Below are 15,496 nucleotides of genomic sequence, written 5' to 3' on the forward strand. Positions count from 1 at the left end.
AATTATTACGTAGATTATGAGTATTTGTAACCCAGACTTGAGAACTAAAAGTCAATTATAGCCATCTGTCGGATATTCCTTCGTTCTCCATTAAATATTAAATTCACTTTTCTAGCGCCATATTGACCACTTCGAAAAATACGATATCCCAAACGAGCAGAAATTACCCAGGAGGTAGATCATAGGTTCCTAAGTGGGGTTATAACTCATTTTTTAATAGATTATTTTCTAAGTAAAAGTTATGTAGTCATTATGATATTATTGCATCCGGTAGTGAAGTTGAAAAACCTGTACAGCCCAACACTACCCAAAAATGGTAGCAGGGCAAGATCCAAAAATAAATAATGCAATAGAGAGAAGAGGAGTTTGATATACACTGATTCAGAAAATAGGTTAGAACTGATTGAAAAATCGACAAAAAAAACCTCAATGCTGTTTCAGAATCAAGAAAAGGAGTTAGATATAATGTATAAAGTACCTCATAATAAATGGGGAAAACTTATCTCAACAACCGAAAACCCAATCTCCGCTCTATTTGTTATTATACCCTTACGGGGTTTCAGAAATAGGCTACATCTTGTACAAACATTGGACCAAAAAAATCCCAATATGGTTTGAGAATCAACAAAAGGTAGACAATGTACAAAAATGAGAATATCTCTTAAACAGGGAAAACTTATCTCAACCGAAAATCCAATCTTCCCTACATTAATTGTTATACCCTAAATGCGCCCCCACCAGTTTTTTCTCTTACTTCCCACTTTGATCAAAGCCTCCTAACCTCCTTCCAGTTCAGCTATCATATTATAAGTACCACTTCTTCACTTGTTACAAATGTTTCCCCTTTACAGTCCCAATAGAGTTTCCATGGCTTTACTTGCATAGACATAATAACCGAAGCCTCTAAATATCATAAGATTGCTCGAGGGTAAATTATTAAACAACCAGTGAAAAACTTCATGGTAATTTTATATTTCAGCTTCTGATTCTTTGAAAACATCTTATTCTCCTTTTTCCTCCACTTGTGAAGTTCTTTTCCGCTTTCCAACTCTATCGGAGTATTTGGTAAAAGCTGCAGAAAGGGCAGACTTGACAGTAACTTCGGGTTCTTTCTTCTTACGTTTGCTTACATCGTCTACATTCTCTTGCTTGTCTTCAATCAAGGAGGAAGATTCAGTATTGTTCCGGATTGATGACCCTGGGCTAGCTGGCTTGTTCTGAACAGAAGTATCTAGAGTGGCCTGCCGGCTTGAGTCCACCCGTTTGAAAGGTTCATGAAAAGTGTCAAACAAGCGCTTGACCTGTCACCAGGAAGGTTCAGATTTTTTTTGGTTAATATAAGTGAGCAGTGGCTCAAGATCATTCAACCAATGCGACAAAAAGGTGCAAGTTCAAATCATAGTCCCATTGCAGTCCAGTTACACCATTGGTAACATTAATATACCTTGCGCTCTCCTATGCCAGGGCAACGAGCTAGATCTTCCATAGATGCACCCATAATGTTAGAAAGAGACTGAAAAGACAAGAATATAGCTTGATGAAAATGCTTTTGTGAATTAAATCAATCAATATGTATCTGCGTGTACTAAAAAGCAGTTGACGTACCCCAAATGTTGTGCCAAGGGTGACAACATCAGTCTTGTTAACATGTCGTACTGTTGTAAGGGCATGTGTTAGCTACAGTTGAAAATAAAATAGCTTCAGCACAATTGGTGGCCATGCTTAGAATTTGATCAATTTACGAACTGCATCCTTTATCATTTGCTTTTAAAATTATTGAATAAAACCCAGAAAAATTAACGAACAGAAAAGAAGAAACATAATCATACCCGTGATAGATAATCTGAATCCATTTGGCCTTGAATAATGTCTGCAGGCTTGTTTTCATAGACTTTTATGGTTTCCAAGTAACGGCCACATTCCTCCAGACTATAACAACAGTACAAAGGAATCACATAAAAGCAATTAGACATGTGAGAGAAATCTTGCTAGATACTACTACTGATATTGAAATTCACATGTATGTTGATGCTACATTAATCTCAAGCTCCTTTAAATGGAAGAAACTCTTCCAGACCAAAGTCTCCTAAAGAAACTCCGATAAGCATTTCTCCTTCCAAGGTGTATATTATAACTGTGTCCCAAAAAAACAGTTGGAAAATAGATAGTCACATTAACATGCTTCATGAAGTTGCAACCACAATTTTATCCTTAACAAGAAATTTTGATCGCATGTTAAATTTTCTACTCAGTTTGATAAGAAGTTCACAAGACTGTAGTAGATAATAGCAGCACACTCATCCTCGAGAGAGTAAAGAAAAAAAATGATATTTTCAGTATGCATACTTCACAAGCAGTTAAAAGTAAAATCAATTGTACCTCCATGCACATAGGAGCGTGCAGTCGTGAAGCAAAGCTGTTTTTGTGACTTCAAGTAGAGGCTTTATTACATCTTCCTGCAATCGACAAGAAAACACAGAAATTTCACTTCCTCCGTATAGATACCAGAACAGGTATAGTTAATTAAAAATTTCTATAGATCATTGGAAAACATAAGCTAAAATAGATGCTATAGAAGTTCGAATGAGAGCCTCACCACATCAACATGGCATAAAACCACCCGAAGCTTGAAATTCTTCTGCAACTCCCTAATTCTGTAATATAAGTAGTCTGGATGCAGAAGATGATACCGAAGACTGCATTGAACCATCCAACTAAGTTAAGTTGATGCCAAAATATAGAACTATAATGAACCCAACTAGTAGAAGAATAACAACTTGTAAGACTTTGAAGTGACCATGCACAACAAGGAATCCAGAATAAAAGCAACTCCGCAAGCACAATGATAAACTATATAACATAGCCAATCCACTACATTGAATCATAAATATTATCCCACGAAACGCCGCCTGATAGAGCATGCATCACATCAGGATATCCAGTGTTGATTGACAGTTTGACATGGATTTTCAACAGCGAATTTTTTCCAGCAACTCAAGAAACTTATAAGAATCACTGTTTTATTGGCATTGACACTGAGGACAGCAAGTCCGCAACAAACAAACTCTAGAACTTCCAGTGCAGTAAAACCTCTAAATTCAGCGGAGAAACTATAAGAGACAAAATAACCTGAGATAGAGAGCACAGGAGCTTTGGCCAAGCATGTAGTCACAAACAATATCGGCAAACGCCCATCTAACGTTCCTTATGTGCTTGAGCAAGGGGTTTCCCTTCTACATAACGGAAAAGAAAATTCACTTCAAGACGCTAATAATATATGAAAAACACGTTGAAAAAATAATCTCTTAAGATTATACACGAGAAAAAATAATGAGAATTTAATTAGAATGCGCTGAAATCATATCGATTGTCGTACTTTTTACGATAACAATTTTAAAAGGCACTGGACCTGTCTGTGGCTGACAAGAATTGAATTACGATTTTGAGAGGCCTGAGAGACCTGAGAGGCGGGTAATTTTGTTGAAGATGCAGCAGCAGCGGGAGATGGTGTCGAAGTTGAAGATGGAGCGTCCGATTGAGCAGTTTCCCTAATAAAGAAAAGAATTAACAGAAGGAGCAGATAAAATAATAACGGTGATAGTGATAATGAGTAAAGAATTAACAAGCGTGTATACCTGGATTGTGGAGGAGGAGGAGGAGGAGCGTAGAACTCGGAGGATTTGACGGAGGCGAAAGCTTGGGAAAACGATTGGGAGGGAAGGAAGAGAGACGGTGGAGTCGATTTCGCCTGCGAACTCTCAACCACTTCCTGATAAGAAGGTATTCTTATCACCACGGAACTCTTCTTCTGCTTTCCATCAATGTTTTTCTCTTCTTCCTCATTCTGCTTCTGCATCTTCCTACTTTCTCCGCTTGCTACTTCAATTCGCGCGAACTTCCTCGCTCTTGCTTTTCACGGTCCTCTTAGCAAGTGAGGCGGGTCAGTCAAGTGGGCTTGGGCTTGGGCTTGTTAAAGTTTCACTGCAAATTTCGGGTTCATTCTTCCGTCATCAAAGGTGTTGGAAAAATTTAAAATTGCGCATGGGAAGATTTTAATATTTTGAAATTTAAAAATATATTTTAAATTGTATAATTTATAATATATTTTTTAGATTTAAAAATATATTTTGAATATTATAATCTAAAATAAGATTACAGATTCTCTAATCTATTGAATTCCAGATTTAGAAACGGAATTCTTAATTCATAAACTAAATTTGATATTACAGAATACAATTAAGTAGTTATAATATTCCGATTTCAAGTTTATTAAGATGGTTAATTACTGTAATCGAAGTATTATCCAGTTTTAAGCTTCGAGTTTCATTTTATTCTTAAAAAAGTGTTTGAACTTAATAACATTATCACTTTATCCACAACCTAAAGCTTATGAGAGTGAAGAAAGAAAGTTTAGGGGTGGTGAAAGAAAGAGTCAAGGTTTGGGCTTTCTAAAAAGCAATAATCTTTTGGGACTTGTACAAATAAAGAGCATGCCCTACTTAGAAGAGTATAAGAGAGAATTTGTCAAATTCTTCCTACACCTTAATATCTTTTTCCTACACCTGCATATTTCTTTTAATTTCAACTATACTCTTTTGAGAATATATTAGGGTTTTCATTTTGGTGAAGAGTATGGTGATCTCTTCTTATTTTCAGCTGGTCTTGGTTGCTTGTGGTGATCAATAATAGTTGTAGTTGATTCTAAATGTCAATGGTTAAAATAAGTTTAGTTATATTTTTACCTTTTGTTTATTTTTATTTTATTTTTTTCGTATATATCGGATTGTAAAATATGTAACACCTTCTTACTATAATGTATATTTTGAAAATACGAAATACATATTATAGTAAATATGTGTTACATATTATACAATAAAAAGGATCTAATAATACTTTCCAGATTTTATGTAATTTATAAAGAATTTTTAAAATATATATATATATATATATATATATATATTATAGGTTTTTAAAGTAAATGTTTGTAATTACATAGAAAGATAAAAGTTTGGTGGAGATGTTGATGTTTTCCCGACTAGTGGGCTGGTGGGTGAGTATTAGGGAGTGTTGAAAGAGGTGTAGGAAGGATTTATAGCTGAAAAGGGTACGTAGAAAGTAGTTGGAAAGTATGAAAAGACAAATTAAATTGGTTAATAAAGAAGTGGTAGTATTAAGAAAAGTGAGTCACGCAACGTCCCCACTCCGTCTAATTAATATCTACTTTAACCACTTCTTCAACTGTTTCTTACAATTGCTCCCTCGCCAATATCTACCAACCATAATTCAGAGTCTTTGAACTTCATACAATGTTTCTCTTACTTGGCACCTATATTATTAATTAACAACAACATTTTTTGAACGTTTCGTTGCTACAGACACTGACAGTTACTATACAACACATAACACATGTATCTCTGTTCATGCAATCAAATATGCATTCAATGAAATCGTATTAGTGGCCAACAACGAGTAATAAGACTATGCTTTCAACAGAGTCTAGGAAAGGGTTAATCAAATTAGAGGGCTAAATAATTGTCTTATAATCACCTGTTGTATGACCGTTAATAAATTCTGCTCTCAATTCTCAAATTCTACCAAACTATTATTATGTCACAAAACCTTACTCAAATTCTTTTGTCCAACTTCTAATAATTTGGCCAGATTTTTAAAGCATTTAAAATGTAAAAAAATGTAATTAGATTACCATTCTCAACTTTTAAAATGTTTTAAAGATAAGTTTGAGTGTGCAAATACATACTTAATTCAGTACGATCTTAAAAATGGGTCATTCATCTATCACTATGCATTAAGTGCCTCTTTTCTTCCGTATGAATACTGTTCATGTTGTTGGAATAGTAAAGAAAATATGTGTTTGTATCTACTCATTGGAGAGGAATAGAGAGTGAAGATTAGGAAAGAAATAGAAAAAACTTTCCTTGTACCTTTATAGTGATTGTGAAAGAAATCCACATAAACTAAAAGATATTATATTTTTTCCCTTGTGAAAAGTTTAAAAATTCTTCTTAAAGCAATACACACACGGTGTATTCTTTATTTACTTTATATTTTATTTAAATACTGATAATAAATAATTTAGATTTGTATTTATATAGGATTTTAAATACTTTAAGAATTTTATTTGTTTTATATTTTATTTGAATACTGATATTAAATAATTTTAATTTGTATTTATTTAGAATTTTTAATAATTTAATAATTTTGTTTATTTATATTAAATAATTTAGGATTTATATTTATTAATTTTTTTAATAATTTAGGAATTTTATTTGTACAGAATATATATTTAAAAAAATGTAAAATATTTTTACATAAATTTTATTTTTTTTTAACGTAAAAAAATTTAATCATATTTTATTTTAATTTAATTTTAACTACAAAGATAAATTTGTAATCTTACACTTTTATTTATCTAAAAATAATATTTTATCAATCACATCATTCACTAAGTTTCCCAAACTTTCTCTTTATTTCTTATCATCTTTCCTTTAATCTAAATAATCTCACTTTTCACTTACTTTCACCTAAAATCTTCTCAAATCTATCTTCAAATTCAAACAAAATATAAAAGTCTTTTCTAGTTAATTATTATATTTATTTTCTTAACACTAATATAAAATAGGTTTTTTTCTTAGTTTTTAACCTTCAATTATGTTACATAAAAGAAATTGATGTAAATATGGAAAATGTGTAGAACAAAGTTAATTTATTTCAAACTTATAATTCTCTTGGTAGCAACAAACATGCAACAGTAGGCATTGTTAGAGACTTCAAACTGAGTTCCTTTATGTACGTAAATAATTACTTATTTAATATAATATTTAACACACATAAATTATATTATAATTAAAAATTATATATTAGTAGTATAAAATTTATTTATATATCATAATAATTATTTAATATTTTTTAATCATCTAAATTCCAAAAGAACTATAAATAAATGATAATTAATGGAAAGTACTTAGTCAATTATTCTTACTCTCTTATGTTCAGAGATAACGTTGAATATATCATAAATTAATTATTAATAGATAAAAAAAAATAAAGCATTAAATATTAAAAAATATTTAGGACTAATACAGAACTTTATAAAAAGTTTAATGAATAAAGATACATTAAAGTTGTGTAGTAAAGAAGAATAAAGTGAGGCAGAGTTCTTTAACACCATATCCATGTGTGTAAAAAAAAACACACAGCATTGTCTTCCAAATGTCTAAACATTCTAATGTTTCCCAACATTGTGGATTCAAAGACCGGACAATTCAGTTCGGGTGAAATGTCGTGTACCACCTACACATAAAAAATATAGATCAGAGACAAATAATTAATGTGAACCAGGAAAAGAAAAACATTAAGCTATCTGCGGACATTTCAAAATTAAGCTTTCAAACTGTTTTTCAAAGAAAACAAACTTTCTGAGAAAAAAGAAGAGAGAAAACAAACTACAAATATCATTATTAAAATAATATATAAAAGTTTGGGAGACTTTCCTTTAAATATTTCTTTATGTTTTGGGGGACTTTTATTCCTTAATGGCTTAATGTCTTCGTGATTACCAAAATCATTCAAGGGTCTAAAGTGATTTTAATATATGAAGTGAGGAATTGTCATATTAAAAGCATTGAATTATAACTGGATATTTTATTGCAAACGTAGTGAAATGTGTTTTGGGTAACTTAAGGTCTCTTGGAAGGCCAAGTCAAATAAACCATCATTCTAATTTAAGTCATTTTTCCATGCCTACTCCCTCACTATAACCCTGGCTGCCACAAAACTCTAGTTAATTGAAGAGGTCAAAATATGTCACAAAGTTTTAAATTAAAAAATATCACAATTTTAATAAAATAAAATTAGTTTTATACCTACTCGTATCCAAATTATACGGAGATACGTGTAATAGTGACAAGATCAGCTGTAGTTACATGAAATCGAATATAATTCAAATTTTCATGAAACCATATAACTTATATGCTTGGTTGATCAATAATGTAACATTCACGTCATTATCAAATAATACTCTTTTTCATATAAATTTTTAAATATATACATGTATCAAAACAAAACACCAAAAAAAAATAAAAAACTTCATTTACTCATTGTGAAATTCTATTACTTGCAACATTTTCTTCTCTTCTCTTCTCTTCTCTTGAAAGATACGATCATCACATATTTTAAACAAACACAACAATAAATAATACAAACTAGAGATTTTTAGAAGACATTCAAACAACTTACAAAACATCTCAAGCTTTCATATTTTATCTCTTACAAATGTTTACAAATATCTCATATTCAATATTACTCATGCTAGAAATTCATTAACATGCATAGACATTTGACTCTACTTTAAAAAAATACATGTGTTGAATTTGACTCATATCTCATTCCTTACAACAATCAAGTGTTTACACATATTTCATATTTTATATCACTCATGTTAGAGATCCACTTACATGCGTATATAATCACTTGACTCTACTTCCAAAAGATACACATGTTGAATTTGATTAAGATATATGTATATGTATTACTATCTTCATTGTGTTCTCCACACAACTACATGAACATAAGAATTATCCTCTTATATGATATGATAAACCCGTATAACCTGCTAGACCAATTATCTTTCAAACTACAAACTTACTAATATGAACATCCACTGACTCTCATCACCTAATAAATTTCATTAATATAATTTTGATATACCAATAGAGTTAAAATATTTATTTATAGATAAATATCTAATTCAATGATTATCCTAAACAATCTCAACACGTTATTTTATTTTCTAAAAATACCATGACTCAATCACACTTCCACATGGTTCATAATTTATTCAACACCTCAATATACCATACAATAATATATAAATTTAACTTTTAAAACATAATAGAACATCTCACATTCATAATTCACATGTGCAGAACATGCATTCTCGCCCAACGAGTCTCGGGATCGTCCAACTACCAAGTTCTGACTAAATTCGCTTAGTAAATGTGAGGCTCATCTAGTGACCAAATCACTAGGACCAATTTATCCTAGCTAGAGTTGTTCGCCTAGTGACCAATGCTCTTGGATTTTTAATTCATAAATTTTGCGAGTGCAAACATTGCTAGCCCAATGACCAAATTATTGGAACCAAATTCATCCAATGAGAGTGGCTTGCCCAACATCCAATGCTCTCGAGTTCTCTAATTTCTGAATTTCACCCAGCGAGCATATGACTCACTTGCGTAATTATGAAATTGGTTCAAGTGTCTTAAATTTGGTTTTCCAAATCCTTTATTACTAGTTTTGAAAATTACCACCTCCAACTTGAGTCATTTAATCTTATTCAGAGTTTTAGAACTCTAAAATTACTCAAGTAATTTACACTTAGTTCAAAATAAATTATATTTTCAAATCATTTAACCAAATATCATAACAAACTACATTTTAATCAACAAAATTCTTAGTTTTTTTTATATTGATTCAATTCAACACAAACTTTCACATAAAATAAACCAAATCAAACTCAATTTACTCCAAACATCTATTTAATTCAAAAAACACATAAAATAAGTATAACACTTATATAACGCATCAATACAATCTTTGCAAGAAAAAATTAGAATTTATAACCATATCACCTTTGCATCAGTTTATAGTACTATTAAAAAGTAAAATTAGTTTTTCTTACCAAATTGGACTATTGACCATGTACTACGTTCCTAGAACTTAGAACTCGAGAGTAAGTAGATAAAGTTTATTTTTTTTCTTTAAATATTTTGTTTTAGCATATATATTTATATGTTAAAAATTCTTATGAAAATGAGATATTTTTATAATACTATAATCATTTAAATGATATGATTTTTAGGTGAAATAATTTTGTTCAGAAGATGGACATGAGTACGTTATTATTCTTGTAAAATGAGTTAATTTTATATTTTGATTTACATAAGAAAATATTTTTTATTTTCTAAAATTTAAGGCCTCTACTGTTTCTCATAATATCATATGACATAAAATAACTGTTAATATATTAAATAAAAGAAATGTTATTTATTTATTTATCCTAAAATAAATAATCTAAATTAAAATTAAAGATTTAAAATTGTGAAGAGACAAAATAAATAAAAATCAAAAGCATAAGTCATTAATTTTATCTTTAAATTTTTAAATATAATTGTGAAGTGACTGTAAACCAATAAATTAGGTCCCAGTAAAAAAAACTAGCTAATGCATTACTCATCTAATATCTTTTGAACGAAAAAAAGAAATTATATTTTCTTTATAAAATAATCCCTGACCCGTATTCCTTGTTTTTTAAGATAAGACATAATTCTTAAAATGTTATTAATCACACAAGTGATTATATAAAAAAAATACTTTCTTTTTAAAACTAGAATGACAAAAATTATAAATCAAATACATTTAATTTCTTCATCTTATTTATGTCTGGGTTGTCATAGTGTATAGTATGTACACCTATTGTGCATACCATTTTCCCTGCAGATCATAAACCTTTCTGTTCTCGTCGCTCCCATTGCTTTCAACTTTCTGCCATTCCCTTCTTTCCAAACCATAACCATTCACAATTCCAGCTATTTTTCTTCAACGCAAAACAAGTGTGCCAAATATTATACACATCTTTCCAATTTCAGACCAAAAAATAAATCGTGGCAGAAAAAAAAATCGATTAATTCAATAAAATATTGAACAAAGGGGGAAGTCAAACAGATTCCACAGCAGCCGGCGGCGGAAAGGGAGTAGAAGCAGATGTTCCTGCGCCGCCATTGTTGGCCACCCTTGGCGACCTAACAGAAGAGGCCCTCACTAAGAATGGCGGCGCCATAGTGAAAACCCAGCGGTCGGACTTAAACCCCCGGTCCAACCGCCTCGAAGACCTCCCTCTGCTACTTCCCTCGCCGGTTCGATATCCACGCCGCGAACTACCTTGCCTGGGCAGCATAACCAAGCTTCTCGCTCGATGCAGTTCCGGGTTGAGAAGTATCTGTTTTCTAACTTCCTCGGGGAGCCTCAAGGTGAACCGTTCAGTGTCCTCGCCGGGCTGGACCAGCGAATGACCGGTCGAGTGAGAGCGCGGGAAGCGGCGGGGGCGGCCCGAGCGAGAGCCTCTCGTGCGGTTCCGGTTGAGCGTCTGGTTTAGGCTGACTACTTGAGGGGGTTCGGAGGAGATTGGAAGCTTAGGCTCTCGCTCTTGTTCGGGAAAAGGCCCGACGGCGTCGTTGTGGGCCTCGGGCTGGGCTTCGGATTGGGCCTCGATGTCATGAGGAGCGTCGAGAACTGGAATTCCTCTGACGGAGTCTCCGGGCTCAGGGACGAGGTTGGCCCGGCAGACGGGGCAGGTGGTGTGGGAGGCGAGCCACTCGTCGATGCACTCAGGGTGGAACACGTGATCGCACTTGGGGATCAAACGCAACGTTTCGGTGTCCTCGAACTCGTTTAAGCACACCGCGCATTCCAGCGTTCCCTTTCCGAGCTTGTGGATCTTCACCACGGAGTACTCCAGCGTGGGGAAGGCGTCGATGACCGCCTGGTCGAGGCCGCGGCCCGGGCGGGCGGCGGCTCCGGTGAGGTTGCGGATGCTGGCGGAGGGGGAGTCGGCGCAGTGGCGGATGTAGATGGAGAAGAAGCCCATGAGGAAGACCGCAGCGATGAGGATGACGATTATGATGGCCATGGAAGGGCTGAAGCGGTTGTAATACGATGTGTTCTGGTTATTGTCAGAAGATTGTGCAGCCGCAAGAGGAACAATGAGGAGGAGGAGGAGAAAAAAGTAAATTCCTCCATTTTTATTAGAGCCATTTGTGTTCTTCATTTGGCTCATTCTAGAGGAAGGTGGTGAAGCTTTTGAGAGAGAGAGAGAGAAGATTTCATAAAGTGAAGGAAAAGAGGAAGCGCTTATAAATGGTTGGTTTTGTTGTTAGTGATGAAGGGGAGGAGAAGCTTCATAAAGTATGAAGTCTTTGGCTGAAGTTACGTCAGATTCTGGTCAGAGACGGTGTACCACTGGGATCAATATAATTTATGTAAATTACCCTTCACAAACTTCCAAACTAAATCATATCATTTTCTAACTGCCTCTTTTTTCTTCTTTTTTCCTAAATTTAATTTACTTAGTCAACTATTTAATTCCATCTTACACACGCGTCTCTCTTTTTTTCCTCGTTACATAATCTATTACGTATCTTCTATAACTATTCAACCAAAACTAATATTTTTTTCATTTTTAATTTCGCATCTATTCAACTCTTCACCACGAACCTTCACTCATATCAAATTATTTTAGTCTATGTATTCAATGAGACTCTTAAATATATAGTTTTATCAATTTAATTTTCCAATGTTAATAATACACGTAAACTCCACCAAAAAATATTACCATTTTTTTGAAAAATAAACATTAATTTTTCATAAATGGAGTATTAATTATAATTTTGAAATCTACACAAAAATGTTAAACGACAAAAAAAAACGAGAGATTATTTTCAGTTTATTAAAAACCCAACCATAACGTCACGTACACTATCTTATTACACTCATGTAAATGCATATTTAGCTCATTAATCAAAACTGAAAAATAATATTTGTTTTTTGCATGAAGAAGCACGTCCCTGACCATGCAAAATAAATAAATGAAATTGATTTTGTCACGTTTGTAGCACAACCACGCTGAACTCCACACATGGTAATGTTGTCATAAAAGAGAAAAGGGAAAGTGAGAAAAACTTATAAAGGATTTCTCTCATTTCGACTTTTACGAAACTGTTTACTTTATTGTACTTGTGGCTGGCTATTTTTCTGAGTTAGATTGTGAAGTAAACCAAATGTTATGAAGGAAAATATAATCAAACGAGACCTCTAGAGTTCCCAACATTTTGTTATATAAAAATAATGTGTCTATCATATTTTGTGTATCAATATCAAAATGGCTGTCTTTTATAAAAATATACAAATAAAAATATCTAAATAGAAACCATAAAAACATTTACACTATCATGTCTTTTACACATATATTTAATATTGAATGGACAATATTAATATTACACATAATAATTAATAAATATAACTTACATGTGTTTATTAGAATATAATATAATATATAACCATTATGTTCAGATGAACTAATATATATAACACAAACATCTTATCATACACTCAAATATGATTCTACTTGCATATAATTGAGATACACAAATAAATTTATATTTACTCACACATGTCATAATTAAATATGAATATTTTTTAAATATTTCTAAAAATCATGATAAATAAGTTAAAGATTAACATTTTACACATTATGCACTCATCAGACCTTAGTTATCAGACCTTAGTTAACTCATGTTTTCAATGTTAGAGTGTAAGTCTCTCTCAGTTTCTCATCATTTAAAGTCATATCTACAAAACTAGAAAATAGTGAAGTTGAGATACTTCTTATCGTGAGTTCCTAATTTATCATCACCACTCAAGGCTCAATATCACTCTAGGTATATCCCTACATCACTTATAACCAATCGAGGTCACTCATCGATGATTAACCCTTGTATACATAAATACCAAATTCATATACATGTTCAGAAGTGATCCAAAAGGATCCATCACCAAGAAAGAGTCACCAAAAAAGGATGTAAAATGCATACATCATATCATTCATCTCAACATCCCTAAGCATATATACTCAATCTCACATTTTAAACATTATATCATCATCATAAACATACACTACAAAAATAATCACTTTTAGCGACCACCAAATTCGGTCGCTAAAATCACTATAATCGGTCGCTAATCATATCTGCGACCGAAACAGTCACCAAATAAAGATGGAAGCGAAAACCCTGGTCGCAAAGCCGTTAGCGACCGAATTATAAAGTGGTCGCTAATTTGCAACCGACATTTTGGTGGCTAAATCGGTCGCAGGAAATTTGGTCACCAAAATTTAGAAACTAAATTAGCAACCAAAAATTCGGTTGCCAAATTTGTCGCAGATAAATTTAGTCACCAAAATTTGAAAACCAAATTAACAACCGAAATTTCGGTGACTAAATCAGTCGCAAAAAATTTGGTCACAGAAATTCAAAACCCAAATTAGCTACCCAAATTTCGGTGGCTAAATCGGTGGCTGAATTAGAAGGTGATAGCGACCACCATTTTCGGTCGCTAAAAAGAAATCTTTTGGTGACTATTTTGGTGGCTAAATGGAGACTTCTACAGCGACAGATTTGATTTCGGTGGCTAAATAGCCACCAAATCAATTTTCGGTGGCTATTTTTATTTGTATTATTAATACCTATTTAAAATGGTATTTTGACCATTTTATAAAAAAATTCAGACTTCCATATAGAGATACTCAAAATTCAATCAAACTAAATTGTAATGAACTTCAAATACATAGTTTAAGAAGAAGTGTGCTCAAATTAAAGGTAAATCATACTACACAACTAAAACTGTTGAAAACTAGTTAAAAGAGTCAAATCTATGATATAATTCAACATATAACTAATCTTCTTCTGAACTGTCATCTCTACTCTGGTCTCCTTTATGATGTCCACTGGTAGTAGGATCTGAAGAGCCTGATGCAGGATTATTCATTTGAATGTGTTGTAGGATGAGTTGCATCTTCTCATCTTGTTTGCGCATGCGTTCACTTTGCTCTTCATGAGTTTTCATCAATAGCTCCATCTTTTCTTCAAGTGTCCGCTCCTTGACACGTTTTGTCATAAGTTCATCATTTAGCTTTTGAATAATCTCACGCATTTCTTCTATTTGATGGACTACAGGAACTTGACTTGCAGCAGAGTGAGCACTTGTTGAACTATTAAACCTTTTGCTCAATACACCAAGATCATAGACATTCCCTTTTTTATTTCCACTTCCAACAACATCGATGTATATTTCATTGTCATCAATAGAGACAACATGAGAGTTTTGCGAAGATGCGCTTTCAAGCATTTGCTGTTGTTGGGCTTCTTCTCGACGTTTCTTATATTTCTCCTGAAAATGAATTCAAATTGATTATTGCGAAGAAAACATATAGTAAAAATTAAACTATAACAAATTTTAAACATACCGCAAGGTCGCGAGTCTTGTCATTGACCCATTGTCCAGTCTTCAATTTCTTTGTTCTTTCTACAACCTCCCAAGCAGTTGGTTGTCGTTCAAGCTCTTTAGTCTACATAAATTCAATAAAAAGATATCATAGATTGTATTTAAATTAAATATAGAAAGAGAAGAAATATAATAATATTACCATTTTCTCAAAGTGAGCTGCGGTAGATATGGAACCACCACAGTAGGCTGAGGCTCCCTTCTCAACAACCCGATTCGCCTTGGCAATAACACTCTTGTTCTGGAATTCTGTAGAACTCCAATGCTGGTCCAAGGTTGCTCGAACAAGTTGTGGAATCCAGGTACCCTTATCTTGACCATGCCTAACTTTACTCATAGCATTTTTAAAGATACGGGAGAC

At 32.8% G+C, this 15,496-nt stretch overlaps 3 protein-coding genes across 5 annotated transcripts; all 3 read right to left on the minus strand.

The window, feature by feature from the left end:
• Positions 1–504: 504 nt before the first annotated feature.
• On the minus strand, positions 505–4,021 carry ERCC1 (nucleotide repair protein). 3 transcript variants are annotated; one of them, XM_068636804.2, is made up of 9 exons: positions 3,636–4,021; positions 3,410–3,548; positions 3,130–3,233; positions 2,597–2,696; positions 2,380–2,456; positions 1,830–1,929; positions 1,606–1,677; positions 1,445–1,513; positions 505–1,301 (listed from the first exon to the last, which is right to left on the minus strand). In XM_068636804.2, exons 1-9 carry the CDS (start codon positions 3,854–3,856, stop codon positions 1,002–1,004), a joined length of 1,182 nt encoding a protein of 393 aa, XP_068492905.1. In that variant the 5' UTR covers positions 3,857–4,021; the 3' UTR covers positions 505–1,001. The 3 variants fall into 3 exon arrangements, with proteins under 3 accessions (XP_068492905.1, XP_090160742.1, XP_090160743.1); XM_090304616.1 differs by having other exon boundaries at positions 1,606–1,655; positions 3,636–3,911; XM_090304617.1 differs by having other exon boundaries at positions 3,377–3,548; positions 3,636–3,902.
• A 6,354-nt stretch (positions 4,022–10,375) lies between these two features.
• Positions 10,376–12,096, minus strand: LOC137829847 (E3 ubiquitin-protein ligase ATL6). The gene has a single exon (XM_068636805.1). It carries the CDS (start codon positions 11,852–11,854, stop codon positions 10,736–10,738), a length of 1,119 nt encoding a protein of 372 aa, XP_068492906.1. The 5' UTR covers positions 11,855–12,096; the 3' UTR covers positions 10,376–10,735.
• A 2,344-nt stretch (positions 12,097–14,440) lies between these two features.
• On the minus strand, positions 14,441–15,487 carry LOC137829385 (uncharacterized). Its single transcript, XM_068636190.2, has 3 exons — positions 15,278–15,487; positions 15,098–15,199; positions 14,441–15,021 (listed from the first exon to the last, which is right to left on the minus strand). Exons 1-3 carry the CDS (start codon positions 15,470–15,472, stop codon positions 14,527–14,529), a joined length of 792 nt encoding a protein of 263 aa, XP_068492291.2. The 5' UTR covers positions 15,473–15,487; the 3' UTR covers positions 14,441–14,526.
• Between the last annotated feature and the right edge of the window lie 9 nt (positions 15,488–15,496).

This window comes from Phaseolus vulgaris, chromosome 7, assembly GCF_051622355.1.
Source record: "Phaseolus vulgaris cultivar YP4 chromosome 7, ASM5162235v1, whole genome shotgun sequence".
Classification (NCBI taxonomy): Eukaryota; Viridiplantae; Streptophyta; class Magnoliopsida; order Fabales; family Fabaceae; genus Phaseolus; species Phaseolus vulgaris.